This window comes from Camelus bactrianus, chromosome 29 (assembly GCF_048773025.1).
Source record: "Camelus bactrianus isolate YW-2024 breed Bactrian camel chromosome 29, ASM4877302v1, whole genome shotgun sequence".
NCBI classification, from domain to species: Eukaryota; Metazoa; Chordata; class Mammalia; order Artiodactyla; family Camelidae; genus Camelus; species Camelus bactrianus.
Genome location: NC_133567.1, coordinates 19,279,667 through 19,304,085, shown reverse-complemented (window position 1 = coordinate 19,304,085; position 24,419 = coordinate 19,279,667). Strand labels below are relative to the sequence as shown.

Below are 24,419 nucleotides of genomic sequence, written 5' to 3'. Positions count from 1 at the left end.
ATTTGTTTCAATTCATCTGCTTGGGGGGACATTTTCTGCCAGAAATTTCACCAATGGATGAGTATTTGAAAAAAGAAACTTAAAAAAATAACCTACTATTTGCATTACCCGCCACGCCCTCCCCCAACAAAATCCGTGTCACCATAACAACAACATTGCAAAGTAACTCTAATGTCTTCTCTACTGAGCCTTTTAAAGGATGGTTCGGTTAAATGCACCCAGGTGCTGTTTAAGTGCTAGCCGTTCCCCAGAGATTTGTCAGTGCACTAAAACACAAGCTCTGTTCATTTTAGAAGTAACTCAGCAGGAGTTGTAAGTGCAGATTCTGTTTCTCAAGAAAAAAAATAAGTAGAAGGAAGACACAAGAGGAAAGTAGGCTTTTGTGGAAATATGTGCTAGGTTGTTTATAATATAAACAGTGCTTATTTAATCTTGTTTAGAGAAAATTAAATTAATAATTGCCTAAGGCTCAGGACTGCATGAACCCACCTGTGCTGGTCCATGCTGGAAGGGGAATTTTAAAAAGGCATGTTGTAGAACCCTCCTCCACTGTTGGGAATGTAAATTGGTGCAGCCACTATGGAGAACAGTATGGAGGTTCCTTAAAAAACTAAAAACAGTTACCATGTGATCCAGCAATCCCACTCCTGGGCATATATCGGGAGAAAACTCTAATTTGAAAAGATGCATGCATGCCAGTGTTCATAGCAGCACTATTTACAATAGCCAAGACATGGAAGCAACCTAAATGTCCATCAACAGATGAATGGATAAAACATTTATGGTATATATACATAATAGAATATTTCTCGACCATAAAAGTTATGAAATAATGCCATTTGCAGCAACATGGATGGACCTAGAGATTATCATTCTAAGTGAAGAAAGCCAGAGAAAGACAAATATTGTATGATATCCCTGTGGAATCTAAAAAAAATTACAAATGAACTTATTTACAAAACAGAAATAGACTCATAGACATGGAAGACAAACCGTGGTTACCAAAGGGGAAGGGGATTAGGAGGAAGGATAAATTAGGAGTTTGGGATTAAGATAGGCACACTATATATAAAATAGATAACCAACAGGGATCTACTGTATAGCACAGGGAATTATACTCATACCTTGTAATAACCTATAATGGAAAAGAATCTGAAAAAGAATATATATATATATATTTACACACGCACACACAACTGAATCACTTTGCTATACACCTGAAACTAACACAACATTGCTACAGTTGTATTGCTATAGGCAAGTCTTTTTTTTTTTTTTTTAAATGATTTCTTGGAGGTTCCAACTGGCAACTGTACGTCAATTAAAAAACATTAAAAAGGCATGTTGTATCAGTTAGGACTTCTTTTGGCTCAGCGTAACAGGAAGCCAACTGCAGGGGCTGTAAAAAGTCAGGCATTTATTTTTCTCCCATAAACAGCAGCTTCATGATGCTACTGAAGACCCAAGTTCTTTCTGCCTGTCTGCTCTGCCAAACTTGGCTATGGCTTTCTTCCTCATGATCTCAAGGTGGCTGCTGCCCTGCTAGGCTGGAAGGGGAGGGCTGAAGACCAAGTAATGTTGCCAAGTCTTTTTTAAAATTGATGTATAGTTGACTTACAATATTATGTTAGTTTCTGGTGTACTGCAAAGTGATTCAGTTATATATATATAGGAATATATATATATATATATATATATATATATATATATATAGGTGTATATATATATATATATATATATATATATATATATATATATATATTCAGATTATTTTCCATTACAGGTTATTATAAGATATTGAATATAGACCCCTGTGCTATACAGTAAATCCTTGTTGTTTATCTATTTTACATATAGTGCTGTGTATCTGTTAATCCCAAACTCCTAATTTATCCCTTCCCCTCTTTCCCCTTTGGTAGCCATGAGTTTGTTTTCTAAGTCTGTGAGTCTGTTTCTGTTTTGTAAATAAGTTCATTTGTATTTATTTTTTTAGATTCCACATATAAGTGATATCATGTAATATTTGTCCTTCTCTGTCTGACTTAGTTCACTTAGTATGATAATCTCTAGGTCCAGCCAAGTCTTTCTTTTAAAATGATTTCTTGGAGGTTCCAACTCATCTCTCATTGGTCATTAATGTATCAGAGAGCCACCCCCAGCTGTAAGGAAGGCTGCAGTGGCCAGTGTTTCAGCTGGACACACTGCTACCCCAAACAAGATTTGGGCCCTTTAGGAAGGAAAATGGGAAAGCTGGATATAGAGTAGGCTATTAGCCATCCCTGCCACAGAGGTGAACAAGCATATAAATTCTTCAAGACATAAGGCATTTTTTTCTTCTAGTGTACATAAGTCAAATTCATCACTATATGGCAAGTTAAATAGATACGTATAGAATAAATATTTTTAACCAACACAATTTTCAAGTTCTATTTATTTGTCCACAGGTTAGTCCGTAGTTTGAGAGACCGTCTTTCCAGCTATTTATCTGAGCAGCTGCTAGTCAAAAATTCTTGACCACATCATAGAATTTCCTGCTAATGCCAACATTCACCTCACTGTTACATTCAGAAGGCCATCTTGTGGGGAGGGTATAGCTCAGTGGTAGAGTGCATACTTAGTATGTACAAGGTCCTGGGTTCAATCCCATTAAAAAAAACAAGCAGATAAACCGAATTACCTCCCCCCACCAAAAAAAAAAAAAAAAGCTTAAAAAAAATAACAAAAGGCATATCATTGCACCTTTTTTTTTTAAACGAACAATGGATTATTGGTAGATACAATACACCTCATTTTAAAATTTAAACATGAAAGCTAAACTTACAATATGGATTAAATGCATGGTATAATAAATCAGTGAAAAGATGATCCAAACGATCCTTGGCCTCCTGGAGCTCATTAGCAGCTAGGTTATAATCAAGCAGGTCTGTGGAGCAGATAGAGCTAGCGCTGCATCTCGCTGGCCTGAGAGATGAGTGTCAGAGGTGAGTGCCACCGGACAGACGCCAGTGGGAGTAGGAGGGATCACAGAGGACAGGCCTCATCTGGTTGAGGTAATAGGAATGAACTTCAGGAGAAGACGCTGGCAATGCAGGTGGGAAAGGGCCCCACTGGACACAGAGCGCAGTGCAGAGGAAACACGGAGTCGCTTCAGGTAACTACGGGTAATTTAAAACATATCAGAAAAAGCGTAGGGCGTGTGGAGTACTGGCCAGTTCTGCGGGCTGCAGGTCAAGCCAGGGTCCCCACGGAGCACAAGAAGCAGCTGGCTTTACCTGCAGACGCAGATGGCTTAGGAAACTGAGGTACCACTTTAGAAAAATATAATCAAAGTGACTTCACGGAGGATGAGTAACTGCAGAACACTTTGGAAGTAGAGTGCTAATGCTGATAATAAAATTGTTATTACAGGAACTTCAAACTGTCCTTTGAGCAATGGACACGAAGGTCCCTGTTGATAATATATATATATATCCAAATATATTTTCCAAAGGTCCCTGTTGATAATTCTACCCTTTGGTTTCCAGTATTTCATTTACTTCATTTCAGAGCGTCGTCCTTAACTCTGCACTCAAAACAGCTATTACTACATGAAAATCTTACTAATTTGTCACCAAAAACCCCACTTTCTGTGAAGACAGGACTACATCATTTTTCGAGAGATGTTTTCTTTGCAATTTTTGCCTCTTTGCTTGTTTTGGACCTAGTCTTGCAGACAACCTAGGGTATTATTTCAGTGGTAGGAGAACAGGAAAAGAGACATGAAGAGAAAAGAGCCACTGGCATTTCGAAATAACCTTCCTGTGTTTTCCACTCAGTGAGTACATAAGAGCGAGTGCTCGCGGAGGCAGAGAAAGGACATCTCCAGTGCCCCCGAGGAAACTTTGGCTGTGATAAATAACTTGAGGGTGGAACGCCCCCGCCATCCCGGTCCCCAAGCAGCCTCCAGGGTGATGCGAAGTCCCGCCGTCCCCTCTGCCCTCCTCCGGGGCGAGTTCCTGCCTGAGCTCGGCCGGCCCGGCCCGGCCCTCCCAGCGCCGCCCGCCCACTCGTCCTCCCGCCGGTCCTCCCGCACCGGCCGGCGGGGTCAGGTGGTTGGGTGACGCCCCGAGAAAGCGCTCCCCACGGCGCGCGGGCGGCGCCGCCGCGCCCGACGCCTCCGGGGGAGGGGACTTCCAGGGAGCCGCCGGCGGAGGCCAGGAGGAGCGCAGCGCGCGGGCGGGCTGAGCCGAGCGGGGACGGGCGGCCGGAGGGCGGCAGACATGGACCGCGGCGAGCAAGGTGAGGGTGCGGGGTCCCGCGCGGGGCCGGGGCGCGGTCGGGCGCGGCGCGGGGCGGCGTGCGGCCTGGCGCCCGAGCAGGTGCAGAGCCTTCTGTGCCCGCGCCGCAAGTTGCGTCTCCCGGATCCGAATCCGGATCCGGGGTCCTGGTGGGGCCCGAGCTGCAGGGAGCTGCTCCCGCGGCCGGAGAGGGCGGATGGGGCCGCGCGCGCGTGCGAGTGGGTGAGAGAGAGACACAGCAGAAGAAAAAGAAAGAGAGAGAAGGTTCTGGGAGGCGGCGGAGGGCTGGCGCCAGGCTCGCGGAGCCGGGGCTGCGGATCGCGATGCGCTTTGGGAGGAAGCCGCGTGAAGGGGGTCCTGTTCAGCTGGCCCTTGTAACCCGTGGAAACTGAGGAACCGAGGGGTCATCTCACCCCTGAAGATGGGAACGTGAAATCCTCCCCACCCGCGTATTAAGACTTTTGCCCTCTTCTGGTTAACGTGGTAAGGAATATTGGTGGCGTTTGAACCCGTGGCGATGGTTTTGCATGCAAGCATTTAACATCCCCCGATTGTGGAGTAGTGCCTATGGGTTTATTTGGAGGGGAGGGGGCGGCTTTTCATAGTAAGGATCCTCTTTTACCTATCAAGGTGGCATCCGCCGACACAAAACCCTTAGTCTGATTACTCTGGCTTTGAATACAGTTGTTTCTGAAAATAGTATCTCAAGTAGAATTGCCCCCAGTACACTCATTGTTTAAAAGCGATGTGGCAGTGGTAGGGCAAGGTTTTCAGATTCAGATTATTGCTACATCCTAGAGCTCTTTGCTGATAATAACCCAGTAACTGTCAGATTCATGGCACCCTTTTTAAAAGCTATGTAAACGCTAAAAAGGTAACAATACTGAGGTAAAAATACTAAGGTAAATTTTAGAAAGTGGGGATGGGAATTATTCTTATTTTGAATCGTAACACAAAAGGTTTTTTTTTCTTTTTGCTTATTATCCTACAATATTTACCTTCATACTTACGAGTTTTCATTTAAATGAAACCATAGTCCATATGTACTATTTTGTATTTTACTTTTGATGAGTTATAAGATAGAATCTTTGGAGCCTTCCAACCCTTCCTTATCACCTTTCAAATTAATCTCAAGCCTAACATATGAACGCTTATATTATAAACATTTTATACAATATGTAATATGTAGTATGTGTATAATACGTCATGTATGTATCTTTACACTTGCACACACACTGTCTGGATTTTATACTTCTTTATGGGAGAGGCATATACTTCATTTTTGTTCACAGTTGGGTAACCTGGTGATTTGCACGTGGTAGACATTTAAATGTTTGAGTCAGAAACCTCCTCACAGGTCTTTATACATATTGTTAGGAGAAGGCCTAGGGGCCACCAAGTAGGCCAGCATTATTCTGTCTGGATTTTAATGGGGGCAGTGAGGGTGGGAAACATGTGAACATGCATATTTGTATATGACTTACTTTGTCATATTTCATGTAGTGATGTTTTTAGCATACATAGCTGTGGTACCTGTCAAAGTAGATGAAATAGCTGTGTTTGAATCAGGTGAATGGAGTGACTGATTGCATTAGATTTTGTATTCTAGCTTAGCTGGTAAGAATCGCAAGTCATTCGTACTTCTGTGATATTCCAGTTTCCTGATGTCCTTTATGTGGTTCTTGTAGGACTGCTTTTTGTGTATGTATGTCGAAGATAATATTTGATAAATTCTTTGGTTTACAAGAGGAGTCTTTTTCTTTTTTTTAAAGCATTTTTGTTTTTGGGGGAGAAGGTAATTAGATTAACTTATTTTAATTTATTTTTTAAATGGAGGTACTGAGGATTGAACCCAGGACCTTGTGCATGCTAGGCATGTGCTCTACCACTGAGCTGTACCCTCCCCTGAGGAGTCTTTTTCTGTCTCTAGTTTTCAGATGTTTTCTTTGGTCAGGATATTTGTTGGTCATGTTAGTCCTTGCCTTTAGTTGTTATTCCAGAAGGTTGAGGGAAATTCATCCTCTTAAAAGTGGGGAGTTTGGAGACTGGGCTCTGAACGAAAGACGAGCCTCCTGCCTGGAGCAAGGTCAGCTGGCTGCTGGCGCAGCTTTGCTGTGTTACAACCACGTGGCCTTTCCTTGTCCTTTTGGTTCCTTCGGCCTGTCTCTTTTGCCTTTTCATCTTTCTGTTCCTACCGCACATAGTAGGTGTTCAGAAATGTGTGCTGACTGCCTCCGAGGAAAGGGCAAAGTGCCCAAGGGCAAGTGCCTTCCAGCTCCTGGAACCTCTGATGTCCCTCTAAGTTGGTAACTGCTTCCCACTTCCTCCTCTTCTTTTTCTCTGTGTTTTAAGGAAGCAGAACTCTGGTTGGGAGGAGAAGGTTGCTAAGAAGGCTGTGCTGGGCTTAGAGGGTAAGTTTACCTGTTAGGTCTTTGAACGAGTAGAGTGGATGGCTCAGTGTTCAGTGAGTCCATAGTGAGACTATGTGAGTCCGACGTGGAACCTGGGACTGTAAACCTGCAGGTTCACGAGCAAAGCATACTGGCTGAGATAAGGTTAATAAAAACTCTGTAATTGTCGCTTGAATTGTGATTTTTCCAAAGTATCTAAAACCAAATGAGAACATTTAGGATTTGTTTAACTTACTTTTTAAAAAATATTCATGGAGTTTGTTGTGTTTGTCCCTTAAACAAATTGAATTTAATTTAAATGCAAAATTAAATGCCCTGTGTCTTGTCTTAAATGCGTGTCTCTATTAAATTGTCTCCTTATACATTCCTAATTATGTGAAGTTGTCAAAATCTATCGTTTGCTACCAATTTTGTTTAACAGAGCTATAAAGATTTAAAATGAACAATTTTCCTGTGTTTTCAGCCATGCATTATGAATGCTTTTCAGTAGGGGGCTGAGATTCTACTGTTTTCCCATGCTCTCCTATGCTCAGGCATTGTATACACTACTCTGCTCGTATTGAGAGCAGTCAACATCAGATGATTTAAAATATACCTTAAACTGCGAAGCGCCTCTCAGGAGTGTCTGCGGTTCAGCCCAGCACAGCACACTTCACGTGTGCTGTATTTTCCACTTTGAAAGTGCAGTGTGACCTGCTACCTAGAGAAAACATTGTGTCAAAAACCTCCTGTCTGCCTCTTATGGGGCTGACTAGATAATTATACCCGAGTACTCTCTTATGTGAGTTTAGCATCATTATATTGAAGTGACAGTCACCTAGCCACTAAGCATTTTACCTTTGTTTGAGTTAAACCACCACCACCACCACCAACAGCAACACTGAAGCTTTATTTTAAGGGGGTGAGGGAAGGCTGCTGGAGCCAGAAAAACTGGGGAGTGGGGAAAGCTGCAAGAAAAGAGTGTCACTATACTTTAGTCTAATTTCAGCATGGTAATTATGCTATTGACATAAACAAAAGGTGAGCTGTTGCTGATTTACAGGTAAAACAAATGTAGAGATGAATGGATGACAATTTTGAGGGTCGGCTTCCACCCGCCCCAGGTCCTTGGTTTCTCTGGTCAAGTCTAGCTTGCTGTATGGTGCTAATGTCTTTGTTAGTTCACGAGCACTTCCTTCATTTATTTTTATGCAGCAGTCCGCCTGGTCCCTGGGGGAAGAGCTGAGTGGTAGGAGTGGTTATGATCTTTCAGCCAGATATCAAAACAGAATAATCTATGTACACAATAAAAACAAATTACACTCATGGTTCCAAACCGAAAAGAACACCCAAATCCCCTGGACTTCTGTGCTAGTGGCCCTCTTGTTATAGGCTAACGTTACTTTATTTTCCTTGTGGGATTAATTATCTCTGTTTTCATTGTTGACTGTTGTAAATCTCTCTTCTGAGACTCTCCCGAATTTCATTTAAACCGGTTGGGTACCAGCTGTACAGAAACCATAATCTTAGCGGTGTATTTTTATTAGAAAAGTGTCCAAGGGATCAAGGGATTTAATGGTTAGTGGAAGTTAAAAAACGTTTGAATTAAAAATACTTCCTGGTAGCTGAGAATAGTTGTTCATTTTAGGAAACTCAGAGAAAATAGATGGAGAAAAAGAACACAATCACCTATAAATCCTACCCTATAATCCTACCCTAGAAAATCACTGTTAACACACTGGCTTATACCCATCCATGGATCCATCCTTTGAAACAAGTCACAGAATAATCTCTTATGGAATATTTCATTTTATATCTTGCCTCCCACCCCCACCCCCTATTTAAACTCAGTATATTTTAAAAATACCCTTCTCCAACATCATTTTGACTAGTGTGACCATGCACACCATACAGCATTCAAAATGACTAAAAGGTTGCAGAATGTCAACCAATCTCCTTCTCATTCTTGTCTCCTAGGCTATTTCCCTTGGATAGCAGTGTCACCACTGTTAACAGTTTCTTCTCCATCCATCCAGAGAGATTCTACTTATGTACTTATCTATGTACACTTAGATTTAAATACTATATATATGCATGTATATATGTGTGGATATATTGTTTAAACTGTAGCCCACAAATTGTTTAGTACCTAACTTCCTTCACTTAAGTAGAGTTTGTTTGAGAGATCATTCCACATAATGTTATATGTTATTTTTAATAGCTGTTTGTAGATGTCTATTTGTAGATTTACCATGTTATGTAGCATAAGAGCTGTTATTTAACTTGTTCCCTATGGATGGACATTTAGGTTTCCCCTGATATTTTGCTATTAAAACAAAGCTTCAGCAAATAAATTTGTATGCAGGTTATTTGATCAATCTGCCAGTATGTGTGTAGGAAGAATTCTTAGAAGAATGTGACTGTTCAGTTTTGATAGCGCTAAATTCTGCTCCATAGAAGTCGTGCCAGTTACACTCCACCAGCAATGTGGGAGCACCTGCTTCCCTCCATCAGGCGGCCAGGGTGTTGTCGCACTTACTCGTCTGCTTATCTTGCAGGGGAGAAAAGGGCTTCTCAGTGTATGTTTTATTATATATTTTTCTTTATATGAAGGTGATTGTCCTTCTTTTGATAGTTTAAGATCTAGATTGCATTTTCTGTGATGTGTCTGATCATATACTTTGCCAAATGTTCTATTGTTTCATCTGTCTTTTTTCTTCTTGATTTGTGGAATGTAGGCCTCTGTCCATGACATGAATTGCTAATGTATCTTTTCCCTAGTTTGTTGTTCCTTTTTTTGACTTTCTAGTGATTTTTTTCCAAGCAGAAATATTAATCGATGGCTGTTTTCATGTATAGCTTCTGGCTTTTCAATCTGTCCTAGAAATGCTGTTCTCACTTGGAGTTTATGTTTTTATTTTTTACATTCAAATCTTTCATCCATGTGAAGTTTATTTTGATAAAAAATGTGAGTTATGAATCTTAAACTGCCCCCTGCCAACCCCTCAGTTGGTTACTCAGTTGTCCAACACTGTTCCTGATGGATGGCTCTTTCCTTTACTGATTTGAAATACTACTGTTGTCAGTACAAAATTTCTGGTTTCCTTTCTTTCCCATTTATCTATCTGTTCATCCATAGCAACCAAACTGTTTAAATTATTGTTGCTTCATAATATGTAAAATTATCTGGAAGGGCTAGTCTCCCCTGATCACTCTATTTTTGTTTTTATTGCTAGATTTTTTTTTTCTAGCTACTCTTGCTGGATTTTATTTTCAAATGAACATTAGAATCAACTTGTCTGAATGAAACTTTAACAGAAATTCAGTTGGTATACCTTTCTTCCCTCCCCTGTGCTCCACCTCCCTTCCCCCTTCCCTTTTCTCTTTCTTTTATTAAAGCTTGTTTTTTTTTTTTCCTTTATTGGATGTCCCAGTATATGTTCATCATGGTCATACTGTACATACTATATATACGGTTTTGTATTCTGTTTTGGATACTATTAGATGAAAAAATTTTTGACATATCATTTAGAAAAAAGTATCTCTAAACTATATTTTTTGATGACTGTATCCTTTCACCATTTGATGTTTATATAACTGCTTCTTTGCTGGGATCTGGATTGACTTCCATTTTAGATATTGTAATTCTTAAATGATAAATTGTTTTAGGATAAATTTCCTGAGACAGGACAAAGGGTGTGAATATGTTTAGGCTTTTGATGCCTGTTGCTAAATAACAGGAAAACATAATTCTCATTTCTTACAAACTATAGTAAAAAACACATAACATAAAATTGACCATCTTAGTCATATTTCAGTGTACAAGATAGTATTATTAATTCTACATACCTTATTGTATAACACATCTCTCCAGCTTTTTCATTTTAATGACTGAAACCCTAGACCCACTGAGCAACACACATTTTTCTGTCCCCACAGCCCCTGGCAGCCACCATTCTGTTTTCTGTATCTATGAGTTTGATTACTTTAGATACATTATTAAAGTGGAATAAATGCAGTATTTATCTTTTTGTGACTGGTGTATTTCACTTAGCACAGTATCTTCCAGGTTCATCCATGTTGGTGCATGTTGTAGGATTTCCTTCCTTTTTTAAGGCTGTATAGCATTCCATTGTTTATATATACCACCTTTTATTTATCATCCTTTGTTTTCTTTATTCATCCTTCAGTGGGCATTTAGGTTGCTTCCACCTCTTGTCTGCTGTGAGCATGGGTGTGCAAATACTCTTTTGAGTCCTGTTTTCCATCCTTTTGAGTAGGGGAGGAAAAATTTTTCCTCTACCCTTCTTGGTTATTTGGCTGGTCTAATAATCAAATTAACATAGGACATATTAACAGGAGGAAAACAAATTTAGTTAGGTTCATACAGGAGTCCTACAGGAATATGAGACCCACAGGCTGTCAGGCAGCTGAGGCTTTTATGACATTCTGAGCTAAGGAGAATGGGGAGGGGTCTGGGGCTTCAAAAGGGAGGAAGACAAGTCACAGGAAGATGGGAAGAGCAAATGTTTGGTAAACATGTTTGCCATGTCACGCAGGACATGGGACCCAGAGAGGACTTTGATCTCTAGGCCCAGTCGGTCTGCCCCCCAGCCCACCACACCCAGCCTGTATTCTTGGTAGCTGTATCTCGTGTTAGTTCCCTTCGTGGACCAGACCCTCTATCTAAATGCTTTTAGGCAGTGGAAGGAGAGGTAAAAGTTTTTCTTGAATCTGCTGGGTCTTGATTGAGCCTTCAGCTCAAAATAGCCCACAGGCCACAGTGGCTCATTTGGGAGAGACTTGTTCTGAACCCCTTCAGTACCCAGAAATAAAGTTGCTGGTTCATATACTAGTCCTTTTTTTTTTTTTTTTTTTTTTTTTTGTGAACTTCTCTCCTGTTTTCCAGAGTGGCTGAGTGGCTGTACCATTTTACATTCTATTTTAAAGGGAAGAGGGAAGGTTGTGGGGGCCAAAAAACTGAAGAGGTGGGTAGGCTGCCTGGGTTCTGATTTCTCCACATCCTCAGCTCCACTTTCTGTCTTCTGTCTTTTACAGGGCCCTTACTAACGGGTCCGAGATACTCTCTCACTGTGGTTAGGATTTGCGTTTTCCTGATGATTAATGCTGCCGAGCATCTTTTCATGTGCTTTTTGGCCATTGGTATGTCTTCTTTGGAGAAATGTCTGTTCAGGTCTTTGCCCATTTTATGACTGCATTATTATTATTATTATTATTACTAATTTTTTTGGTCAAGTTGTAGGAGTTGTTTATGTGTTCTGGATACTAAGCCCTTATGAGATACATGGTTTGCAAATATTTTCTCCCTTTCTCTAAATTGCCTTTCACTCTTGGTCGTTTCCTTTTCTGCACAGATGTCATTGCCCTGAGCGGAGGAAAAGAATGATAAAACTTATCAGTTAAAAAAAAATGCCATCTCTTTTCCTGTAAAATTCCTCCATTTACTAGAGAGGCTGTAGATGATATTAGCCATTTGCTTTTATTTGTTACTTACTTCTTACAGTTGGGATCTCAGTGTGTCTTTGCCTTCTCCTCCCCTCTCCCCACCCTCCTGTCCATATTAAATCTGTGTGTTTAGTGGCAAGGATTTATTTTTTCTATTTTTATTTTCATTGGTTATGTTGGATCGTTTTATGTTATTTTTACTAATAAAGATTAATTTTCTTGTGACAGTTTTTAGAGTAACTTACATGGCTCTGAGTAGCTTTCAGTACTTGCTTCTCTGTGTCTGTGTGTCTTCTCTTTAGATGCTTTTGTAATTAATGCTAAAAGTAGTGGTTTTAGGCAAGGGTATTAATTTACATGCTTTGGCTTATAGGCACGGTGAGTGCATCTCATGTTACAGCTATTCAAATGTAAAACTCAGTTTTAAAATTATATAAAACCGGACCTTGTAAAGTTTTGGATTGAGAATTTACTTAATAGGATTAAACTTCACCTATTGTATTCTGAGATCTGTTGGCGGCATTGTGATGTGGAAAAGGAGCTTCCAGTGCAGTCAGTAGGGCCGTAGGACTGAAGATTATAGTTTATACAACCCACTAGGGTGTGTACTTGGCTAGAAGTAAAGTGTCACTAGGAGACCGCCCTGACATTTGTGTTCCCAGCTCTTAGCGGATGTGTATGTTGTGTGTTCTCCATAAATATTTATCCTGTTGTGCATACATTAATTAGAAAGATTTCCTTAGATGGAGCACAAGGGATTTTTAGGGCAATGAAATTATTCTGTATACTTATAGCGGTGGCTGCATGTCATTATGCATTTGTCAAAACCCATAGAATGTACAGCATCAAGAATGAACCCTAATGTACACTGTGGACTTTGGTTGATAATAATGTGTCCATGTTGGTTCATCGATTGTACCAAATATGCCACACTGCTGAGGGGTGTTGAGGGTAGGGGTGTATGTGTGTGTGGGTGGGGAGGGCTATGGGCAAAACTCTATTTTCTGCTCAGTTCTGCTGTGAACCTGAAACTGCTCTAAAAAATAAAGTCTATTAATAAAAAAAAAGATAGGAAAGTGAAAGTACAATAAACTTTGACTTTGACACACTTAAAAAAATTAGAAAGATTTCTAGCATCCTTAGAGTCAGAAGGGATTAGATACAAAAAGTTAAGAATTAAGAAAAGATAGTGATTTGGCAAGGAGACAAGAATATATATTCCAAATGTGCTTAGAGTTTTATCTATAATCACTGAAAATCTGGTCTGTAAATAGAAGCCAAATTGGTACTTCACTTCCAAAGTAGGTGTAAGTGTGTGTGTATACACTTAACAGACAGAAGAATACACAGTGTTGGTTATGTTTTTATTCTCCAAAAGGGTGGTGGATGTGGTGCTCAATAAATAACTTTCATAAATACGTTTTCTATGCTGTGTTATCAAAGTTAGTTTTTTGTTTTTTGGTTCTAGTGTATCCTGAACTTAGGAGGGATGTCAATATGTTTTAGAAGTTTTCATTGAATGCAATTGAGAAGGGCAAGGGGGATGTTGACAGTGGTGGAAAGGATTTGCTACTAGTTAACCAGAACGAAAATTACGTAAAGAGGGAAAATCGCAAGCATTTTGGCCGCTGGAGCATTTAGCAAAGTGGTGACCAACTGTCCGTTTTGGTGTATACTGAGTGTACCACTTTTGGTATGTGACTTTATTAGCAGTCAGAATGGTGATGATGGTGTTGATGGTAATGATGATTCCATCTGGCTTTTGCAGAACTCTTACTAATTTGTCTTCATATTGTTTCATTTTAGTCTTTCAATGCTGCGGGGTGGTAGGACTGCTATCATTTTCATTTTAAACTTCAGGAAACAGAAGCTGAGTGATCAAGATCTCCCCATACTCTGCTAGATGCGGAGAGCATGGCAAAAACTGCTTCCCACACCTGTTGTCTCTAAGAAAGTAACCTGGCGTCCAAGAACAAATTCAACTATGTTTGCAAAACAGTTTAAAGGGCTGGGGACACTTCATACATGTTAGAAATGTTTTCCTTCCAACTAGTTAAAACAAAATTAGAATCGAAACTGCCTCAAGCCCTGCATTATAATGACTTAAGTTTTCCAGCTGGGGTTTCACTGGGTCACTTCAAAATGCAACTGTTACCACTAATATCAGCAGCAACCACCTTTGCTGGGTGCTTTCTGTAGACTGGGTTCTATTTTCAATGCTTTTCATGTTTCATTTTGAAAACTTTTATGACAAACCTGTGAGCCACACTCACAATGTTTTTTTACGCTTTACAACTGAAGAAGCAAGGTATGAAGGAATAGGGTAGTAACTTCTCCAGGGGCACACAGCTTGACACAGACAGAGCTGGGTTTTAAGCCTGGGATATTTGGCTGCAGAGTTCTTGCCCTTGTGCAACATATTATACTATGTAAAAGTTTTATATCATCTCCCTTTTCCTTTCAAAGCTGTTGTTCAGAAGGGCGCCATGCTGTGGTAGCTACCACGTGAGAGTGCTAGGCAGGGCGTGTGTGTACACAAGAATTTGGCCATGTGTCTGTCCTTGTGCACCAGAGCTAATTGTAAATGTTCAGGGCAAAGAATGCGGGACCTGACATTATGTCTGGGTTCAAAATTTGGCTTCCTTATTTTCTAGTTGTAAGACGCTGGATAAATCACTCAACCTCTTGGAGGCTGTTACACCTCAGCCTACTTAATCTGAGAAAATTAAGTAAAAATCTGACTAGCACTGGGGCTCAATAGGTGCTGATTCTTAAACTGAATATTTGCATTTCTGTAAAATGCTAAATCAGTGGCTCCCAATTCAAATGAAACATTTCCTTTATTTAGAGACAAGTATAATGTGATGCCTGCCCTCGGGCTCTCAGGCCAGGCTGGAGAAGCACGTGTCCAGCTTGGCCACTGCAGTGGCTGTCAGGGCTGCACACCTGGCAGAGGAGGAAGCCAGCAGCGTCGGCTGGTCATCCAGGGAGGATTCTCATAGCAGGTGGCCTTTGAACTTGGACTTGAAGGCTACGTAGGGGTCTTGGTAAGAGGTGAGAGAGGGAAGGATGAAGAAGGGAATTTGGGAAGGAGTTTCAGCCTGTGCAAAGGTGCAGAGGCATGAAAGGTCACAAAGTTGCTTGAGCCGTAGAAGTCCCCTGTGGCTGGAGTTCAAGGTGGTCACTAGGGGTGTAGGAGCAGCCTCGTGTGCTAGGGTCAGGAATCAGGACTGTGTTCTACAGGTGATAGGCAGGTGGTAGGCGGCTGAGAGTTTAGTTTCAGAATAACATTCTGGCAACTGAGTAGAAGGTACTAGCAAACCACATAGCAGGTATCGCAGTGTTCCACACCAGGGGCAGGGGTGCTGGATTCCCGAGAGAGGTCTGGGTGCAATCGGTCAGATGTTGGGGGAGAGGATCTGGGGATAAAGAAGAGCACACAGGGGCTTTTGTGTCATTTCTAATAGAAAAGAGCAGGGAGGAGAGAATTTCATCTGGGGTATGTCATATTTGAGGTCTGTTCCATTTGTCCAAAGCTGCATCAAAACCACCCAGAAAGCTAATGGTTTAAAGCAACAGCATCTCTTGTGGTCACAGATCTGTAATTTGGGGGGAGCTTGGTGGGGGGTGCAGCTTGTCTCTGCTCTACTCAGCTCAGCTGGGGGCTTGAAGCACGAGGCTCAGCTCCCCCAAAGGCTCACTCACTCTCATGAGGGGCAGCCGTGCTGGGAAGACGCCGGCAGCTGGGGCTCCTCGGGCACCTGCCTCGGGCGCCTGACTCGATCGGCATGCTCTCCGGTGAAAACAGCATGGCCTGTTTGAGGATGGTTATTTGCTTGCCTGCGTTGAGTACTGTGTTTTGCTGGAGACCTTGCCGTTGATCCAACAGCGTACAGCCCCAGGATGCCCGGGCTTCTTACCTGTTACCCCAGGGCTCCTAACCAGTGGGTCCTAAGGGAGAGGCAGTCAGAAGCTGTGTGGCTTTTTATGACCTAGCCTCGAAGTCACGTGGCATCACTTCCCCCTCATGTGTTAGAAGTGTGTCATGAAGGCGAGCCCACGTGCAAGGAGAGGAGAATTGGACTCTACTTTTTGTGGGAAGAGTGTCAGTGAATGTACACACGTTTTAAAGCCACCACCTGGTCCTTGTGGGACATACTTGTGGACGGGCCCACAAGTACGGGTGACTGTGGATCTGTGAGAAGGAGCGGGGCAGGACAGCAAGGTTTGGGAAACGTGATAATTTGAAGCTACTAAGGATTAGCTTATTACTTACATATTAGCACATGTGATATTTGAAGCTATTAAACTGCTGAGATGGCCCAGAAGAAAGAGGACAGACAGAGCATGGAGTAGGGACATTTCAGGGCTGGGAGGGGAAGGGGCAAGTTAAGAAAAAGGGCATTTGACTTTCAAAGGCTCTGAAGAGGCCGAGTGCATTGAGGGGAAGAAGTGGATCCTGGCTTTGGTGATGAGGACCGGTCATGGACAGTGCTGAGAGACTGGAGCTCTGCGGGTTGGGATGAGGTGGAGGAGGAGGGGGAGGGCAGGCGCCATGGACGCGGGGCCTGTGAGGGTGGTCAAACGTGGGATGAAAACCCAAAATGAGAGACCGCTCTTTTGAGAAGCCAGGGCGGGTTTTAAAGGGAAGTTCAGATTAAGTTGATGATTTGCTTGCCTGTCTCGAGTACTGTTTTTTGTTTCTGAGCGCAGAGAGGCTGCTGGTTTGACCTTTGTGCATGCTTGTAAAATGAGAAAAGAAAGCGAGGCAAGGGAGAGTCACTGGTTTTGCCATTCCTGTATATGTCAGTGGTTTTAGTTAAGATGCTTTTAATGCGAAATGTATTTTAATAGTGCTAGCCTAGAGTCTGACCTTCAAGGAGCTCAAGTCTGTCAGCAATAATTCACTTTAATGGGGAAGAGCCTTGCGGAGAATAAGTACTTATTAAATATCTGCGAAATGAAAGCATGAGGCAGTCTCTGGGTGGTGTGAGGGCCAGGGAAGCAATTTAGCCTCGAGGTGACATTAGAGCCAAATCACAGTAAAGCTGTGATGTCCTTTTTAACCAGCGGTTTCTCAGGGTGAACCTGCTGGTGTGAGCGCTCGCTTTCGCGGTGGAGCACCCTGGCTGTGGGGTTGATTCAAGCAGCGTCTGGATTTGTCAAATATTCCCTTGAGAAAGGATTTTCCCTCCAGAGTGGCAACCCCTTCCCCCCATTTCCCCCACGAGTGAGGTCTGTTGACCTTACAGTCGACTTTCTGGGTGATTTTTTAATGGGTGGCTACTGCTCATCACATCAGGGATTCAGTGAAGATTCTGACTAATAGTAAAGATAACATGACAGATTTCTCTTGGTTTAGAGGTTTTTATTTTTTCCCCAGCATTACAATTCCTTCCCAAACTGACCTCCTCTTTTTAGCCCCTGGAAGGGCTTCCATTCCTGGGAGTCTTGCTGTCCTGCGGGTGGCCTCTGGCTGGGGCTGTGGTCACTGCCGATAAAGGGCTGATGACGTTTTCCTGGTCTGATTATTCTATTCACAATGGCAACTGTAGCTGTTAAACTTGAAAAGCAGGGAACTCGGATGGAACGAGCAACTTTCCAAAGTGCCCTAGGTCCTCAGGGTTCATGGCAGCATTATTTACAGTTGCCAAGGTAGGGGAGCAACTGCGGTGTCCATCAACAGATGAATGGATAAAGAGAAAGTGGTATAGATATACAATGGAACACTACTCAGCCATAAAAAAGGATGAAGTCTTGCCTTCTGCAGCAACATGGATGGACTTGGAAGGCATTATGCTAAGTGAAATAAGTCAGACAGAGAGAGACAAATACTGTATGATTTCACTTATATATGGAATCTAAAAATTACAACAAACTAGGGAATAAAACGACAAAAACAGACTCACAGATACAGAGGACAGACTAGTGATTACCAGTGGGGAGAGGGAAGTGGGGAGGGGCAGTATAGGAGCAGTATGAAAAAGGTTATTATCTGAAAGGATTATATGAAACCATGTGTGAAACTTTTTGAAAATTGTAAAGCACTGTAGAATTTCAAGAATCTTTCAATATATTAAAAAAAAACCCAAAAGCAACAACAAGAGCACTTTGAAAATTCCCTAAAATCCAAAGTGAAGCAGAAACGTTGAGTCCCACATCAGTCTGTCTGCTCCCCTCAGTTTGCGTGCAGGCATGCTCATTTCTCTCCTTTTTCTGTTGCCCATCTTTGCTTTTCTTTTTCTCTTCTCTCTCTCTCTTTTTTTTCTTTAACTCCACCTAATTTCCATTTTCTTCTTTCTCTTTTTAATCTTTCCCCATTTGGGGCCATAAAATGAAACTCAGTGGTTTTGTTGCCCTTGTTCTTTTTGCTTTGCTTTTACTTAAGGGATTTTATGAATTTATTCAATATATTTTATGTTTCATATTAGTATTAATTTTTTTCTGTAGAAATAAAAAAAAAACCCTGAAAACATATTTCCTTCTTTGTTTATCTATTATTCATTTCATTGCTGTTGCAAAGCAAATTTAAGTGTCTCCCTCTCTTTTTTGGTGTGTGTATAATGATTCAAAGCTTAGAAAAAAATATTTCAAGTTATTGGTTTTTTTTAATTTTATTTTTAATTAGAGTGGAGTTGATTTACAATGTTAGTTTCAGGTGTACAGCAAAGCAATTCAGTTTTATATATATATACATATGTATACTCATATATTTTCAGATTCTTTTCCATTACAGCTTATTACAAGAAATTGAGTATAGTTCCCTGGGCTATACAGTAAGTCCTTGTTGTTTATTTTATATATAGTAGTGTGTATCTGTTATATTTCAAATTATTAAATTGGGAATTTTCAAAAGTCATACTTTAGTAGTTGAGCAATTTGGATTTCTCTGTATGAATTCTAGGCAAAGTTAGAAACACTTGGAGGCCATATAATTTTTAAAACTTACTAGAAGATGAGGAGGAAACTTTGGTTTTTCTTTCTCAATTAAAGGAATAAAGGGAAATGATTAATTAGTTGCAGTTCTAATCTGGTGCCATCCCAGGATGTGGACCTTTGTCGCATAGTCACTTCCACCTTGGACTCGGGACACAGCCACCAGCAGGTGCTCAGCTCCGTGAGCTGAGGAATGTCCCTTGTGTCTGGGCTCTGGGTGCTGTCACCAACACTTGCCCACGGAGAGCAGCAGGTACCCCGCACTCTCTGACTCTCCTGCTTCTCTTGAGGATGCCTGTCCACCCAGTCACCCTTTTGCTGTTGACAATGACATGCAATTTATGTGTGTTCATTTTCCCATTAATATCAGTACCCCACATCCATGGCTTCTGCACCGAACAAAAGAGAACTGTTACTGTGTCCTCACAGTGCGTCCTGCCGTGCCGCAGAGAACGTGGCTGACTGCACGTCTTTTCTGTTAGAGTTTGGAAACAGTGGGTGGAAGACTGCCGAGGGCAAGATGAGTATGGTTTGGGGCTTTCAGCTTTGGAAGAATTTGGAATTCTTAGTTCTTTTCAACCAGTACTGTGGGCAAAAAAGAAAGAAAGAAATTTTATTTGGTGATGATGCTAAAACATTTATTGGGTGCATCTTTGGTCCTGGCTTCAGCCAAGCAGCCATGGGCAGCGAATACCTTATTTGATTCTCGCAAGAGCTCCGTGCAGTTGGACTCTTTCTTTCCCACTTACTGATGAGGGAGTGTGATGGGTAGGGGCCTTAAAGAGCTCCCCAGGATCTTGTAGTTAATCTGCAATATTTTACCTCCTCTCAATCAGGTAGAGGGATCTTATTTTAAATGAATTTGTTACAGACATAAATTTGTCTAAATGGAGCTGATTTATTTAATGTTACCGAGTCTCAAGTGGAATTTTGCCTGTGAATCGTTGCGTGAACCACAGATGAGTGAAATGTTTTGATGGCAGGATCCTTGGGTTTGCAAATCCAGTCTTAATTGAGATGGCTGTTCTGGGGAGAAGGCAATGGTGGGAGGTGGGAGAGCTGGAAAGGAAGTGGTCTCCTTTCCGCCAAGCCCAGTTGCTTGGGAGAGCTTTAGGTCCCTTTTAGGAATTCGTTTTTCCTACTAAGACAGCACCCCTCTGCTTATCCCAGTGGAAGCCTGTGGGCAGTCCCCTGTGCAGCCCCATACTTTTCTTTTTTCTCTTTTTGGAAGCAACTATGGTTAACTTCCTTCAGTTACTGGGCATTGTGTTGTTAAAGCAGCTGGATTTAATGAATTTATTTTATTATTTAAAAAAAGTTTTTTGGGGGAGAGGGTTTACTTATTTATTTAGAGGAGGTACTGGGGATTGACCCCAGGACCTTTGTGCATGCTAAGCATGTGCTCTACCACTTTAGCTGTATCCTCCCCTGCCCCAACTTAATGTATATAGTATTTTTCTATGCTTTGCAGTAATTCTTTATCCTTTTTTTTTTTTGCATAAGTTAAACATATCCTTAGTGGAGAAACATGTAGAAAAGCAAAGCAATAAAACGTTTCTTTTTGTCAAAGATATTACATGATTATAGACTGTAATAAAACATTTCCTAAAAAAAAACCTGGTGACCTTCTGTAACCTTAGCAAGCACTCTTCTCCCACGTTGATTTGTTAGTGTGTAAGCATCATTCTGTCTTTGAATGTACATGTTCATTAAGGGACAGATATCCTAGTGGAAACATAACCACATTGTAACTAAAGTACCAACCTAGGTGCAGGCCTTATGCTCTTTACTCACTGATGTTTTCCACCCGCCCTCCTCCCTCTACCCTGCACACACCCTGTCAAGTGGGGATTCAGGTTCTTACTCACAAGTGTTTCCCTGAAACGCCGGCAGCTTTGGCAGGCCTGCAGGAGCTCAGGTTTCCTCTGTTCAAAGAGAGCCCAAGGCCTGCTTGTCCCTGACTTCTTTTCACTCAAGAGATTCGCTTGAAAGCTGGATTTGCAAGTCATAGTTTCGGATGTTAAATGCAGTGGGCATTTTGGTGGAGTATGGGTGTTTTCACGGCAGCATTTCGTACCTCATCTGGGAGCTGTCTTGGGTCCCCCGTCCCCAGCCCAGGTGTCGGTGGGTGTGTCCACGTGGTTCTGTCGGTGACTGTGGCGGGCTGGCCTGGCTCCTCCAGCCTCCCTTGGGGGTGTGGCCGGCCCCTCCTCTCAGGATCAGCTCTCTACCTCTGGGTGGGGATGTGGTGGGGGAGGAAAAAGATGTTTGGAATTGATCTGCTCCCGAGGTGGGGGGCGGGGGCGGGGAGGTGGAGGCGGGGCTTGCTTTCTTCCTCCCCCGGCTGGGAGGAAATGTGGTGCCTTTGGAGTACGCGCCCCCCCCTCCATCCCGCACCCCAGAAGGTACAGCTTCCCCGAGTTGCAGGACTCTGGTTGAAGTAGCAGAAAGGTGCCAGGCTCTTGTTTATACTGAAAGCTGCTTATCAGTGACTGCTGAGGCCGTCTCTGACAAATATTGACCTAAAGGCAATTATAGCCTGTGTCTTGCTTTTACCTTAAATTGCTCCCTAACTCATGTAGGGATAGATACACTAGACAGATGGCAACATGCCCTTGTAATATATCTTCCTCACAGTTAGGCTTTTTCTCAAGTTTTCTCAAGTTTTAAGTCTGTTCTCTTTAGAGGTAAAGTGTTTTCTCTTTTTCAGTGCTGTTGATCTAATGGCAAATCTCTTTTTTTCCTTTCAATTGGCTGTTTCTATTATACAAGGCTCTCAGGACACTTTTTGCTTCATCTTCTCTGGGTAAAGAACCCACACTTCCTACATGGGTCTAAGCTAAACATTTGGCCTTGTTAAAAAAAAGAAAAAACGATTGGCCAAATGGTGGGAGATGAGGAGGAGAACTGTGTGCTTGCTATTAGGCTAAAAAAAGAAATTATTTTTCTCTATACCATGGAGGAACATGGCCCAGAAAATTGCATGGCATACAGCTGTTTCTTTGTAGTTCGGCAGTCACTTTGAGCATGGGGCTTTGCTTGTATCAAAGAACAAGTGGGTTGTGATGACCTCGCGATATCCAAGAGAATAAAGCTTGAAACTGGAGTAGCTGACGTTCCTAAAAGCCCAGAGTGAGAGTGTACTTTTATTCAGCTTTTCCCCTTCAGCGAAATTTGAAGTGTACTTGTTACAGAGAGCGAATCAGTTAACTTGATCTTTTGTGGCAAAGTTAAGGTAAGAAAATCTAGCCTATTTTAGATGTTGGGTTGACACCATGCACTTTTGATAGCGGATCAGCTAAGCTCTCACTTTTAAAAACATTTAAAAGTCGGAAATTCATAAGTCTTTATAAAATACCACTTATCTTTATCCCTGGGTTACAGCATGGCTTGTAGCAACAGCATGGAGATGAATGGGTTCCATCTTAGTGTCATCTCTTCACTGAAAATTAAGCCTAGTTAATCCTAGTTTTAGATATGTAGGTTTCTGTAAGCCTTATTTGAAAGAGGATTCCTGACTGCACTTGTGTGTTTATAAATATTGGCAATAATAGTTCATTTTACTTCTGACTATCAAGTTAAGAAATAAAGAACGTGTGTGTGTGTGTGTTTCCAGGCCCCACTACCTTGAAGGGGGATGATCAAGGCTTAGAGTGATGGTGGCTAGATGTGTACACTTAGATTTCTTTTTTTTTAAATTTTTTAAATTTATTTTTTAAAACTTTTTTTATTGAGTTATAGTCATTTTACAATGTTGTGTCAAATTCCAGTGTAGAGTGTGCACTTAGGTTTCAAAGCTCCCTTTCTTGTCACCTGCAGAACAGTCCCAGCAGATGTAAGGATGACAGTGGGGGCTATGAGGGGCATTGGCAGGTGCAGTGCACAGTGCTAAAGAATCAACAAAACAGAACAACAGAAGACTTGATAATAAAGTTTGGCTTTTCCCAAACAACGTCTGCATTGTTCTTTCTTTTTTATCCTTTGGTAGCTGGCTGTCCTTCCTACCAGAGTTGACTCTGTCCTGTACTCTCTCCGCGAGAGATACCAGGAAGACCAGCTGAACTCTGTTGAGGGTTCTGTAGTAAAATTCCTTCTGGGCTTGTTTTCCATGATGTTTGTGACCTCCAACATTTCAGCAGCTCTTAGGGAACCTCCGTTCTCCCATCCCATCAGCTTTTCCTCCTCCACAGCTGCACGGTTAACCATTCCCCCGTCTCCACCTGCGGCAAAAAGTTACTTTTAACTCATGGAGCCATGTATGAATACAATCTCCTTGTTTAAAAAAGGGGTGGGGGAAGGATGTGAATAGAGATGGCTGCGCAGAGACCTCAGCTGGTGAGTCCTGTCAGACCCTTTCTTGGGGACGTGTAGACAGACCCTTGTAGACCAGCAGCCCTCAAGCTTTTCCTTGCATCGAGGGCTTGCACAAACACACACTGCCAGACCCAGATCGCTGATTCAGTCATTTAGGGGGAAGGCCTGAGAATTTGCATTTTGGGCAAGTTCCCAGGTGATGCTGATGTTTCTAGTCCAGGGACCACACTTTGGGAACACTCATGGAATTGATTTGTGTGTATGCGCCTTTTAAAATAAATGCTGTCAGTGGGGAGGGTATAGCTCAATGGTAGAGTGCCTGCTTAGCATGCACGAGGTCCTGGGTTCAATCCCCAGTACTTCCATAAAAAAATAATAAATAAATAAGTGTAATTACCTCCCCACCAAACAAACAGAACAGATTTAAAAAAATAAAACAAATGCTTCTGTATTTGTCACCAGCTCTGTGTCGTGGAGAGCTTTCGGTGCTGGTGCGGGTCGATTGTTTCATCCTTCTTAACTGCTGCATAGTGTTCCAGGGTATAAATAGGCCTTAGTTTGACCTCCTTTAGTGGACGTTTTGGTTTATTATAATATTTTTAAAAACTGTTATAAACAAATATTGCACTGGAGCATCTTTTTTTATTCCTGCTTTATGCACGTGGGTTTGTCTAGGGTAATATGGAGAAGGGAAATTGCTGCATGTGTGTATTTTTAAGTTCATGTTTGTTCTAATAGATGATGTCACCCTGACTCTCTGTGATGTTCGCCACATTAATGCCCAACCCTGGGTAACTTGTTTCATTCTCCCCCTAATCGGGTTCTAAAGCCAGAGTTGCTAGGAAAATTATAAAAATGTGCAGACTGGGCTCTTTTCAGATTCAACCTGAAATGAGCTTCGGGCTGCTGGCTGTTTTTTCATTTTTTGTGGACTTCCTAAAATAGTGATATTCAACTGTTTTTTTCCCCCCTCAATACGCTTGATGGATGAGAATTGCCCTCAGTAACAATGGCTCATATCGTTTCTAGAGGGTTT

The 24,419-nt window shown here is 41.9% G+C and overlaps 1 protein-coding gene across 3 annotated transcripts in view; it reads left to right on the top strand.

The window, feature by feature from the left end:
- The window catches only part of TPD52 (tumor protein D52), a 211,216-nt gene that overhangs the window by 48,153 nt on the left and 138,644 nt on the right, over positions 1-24,419 (top strand). The window contains exon 1 of one of the 3 annotated variants that reach the window (XM_074354952.1): positions 4,049-4,278. The exons of 1 other annotated variant lie outside the window; for it this stretch is intronic. In XM_074354952.1, the coding sequence (XP_074211053.1) occupies positions 4,260-4,278 (19 nt within the window). In that variant the 5' untranslated portion in view covers positions 4,049-4,259. Of the gene's footprint in view, positions 1-4,048; positions 4,279-4,403; positions 4,761-24,419 lie in introns of those variants that run through there. One more of the 3 variants, XM_045514143.2, reaches the window with a different exon arrangement.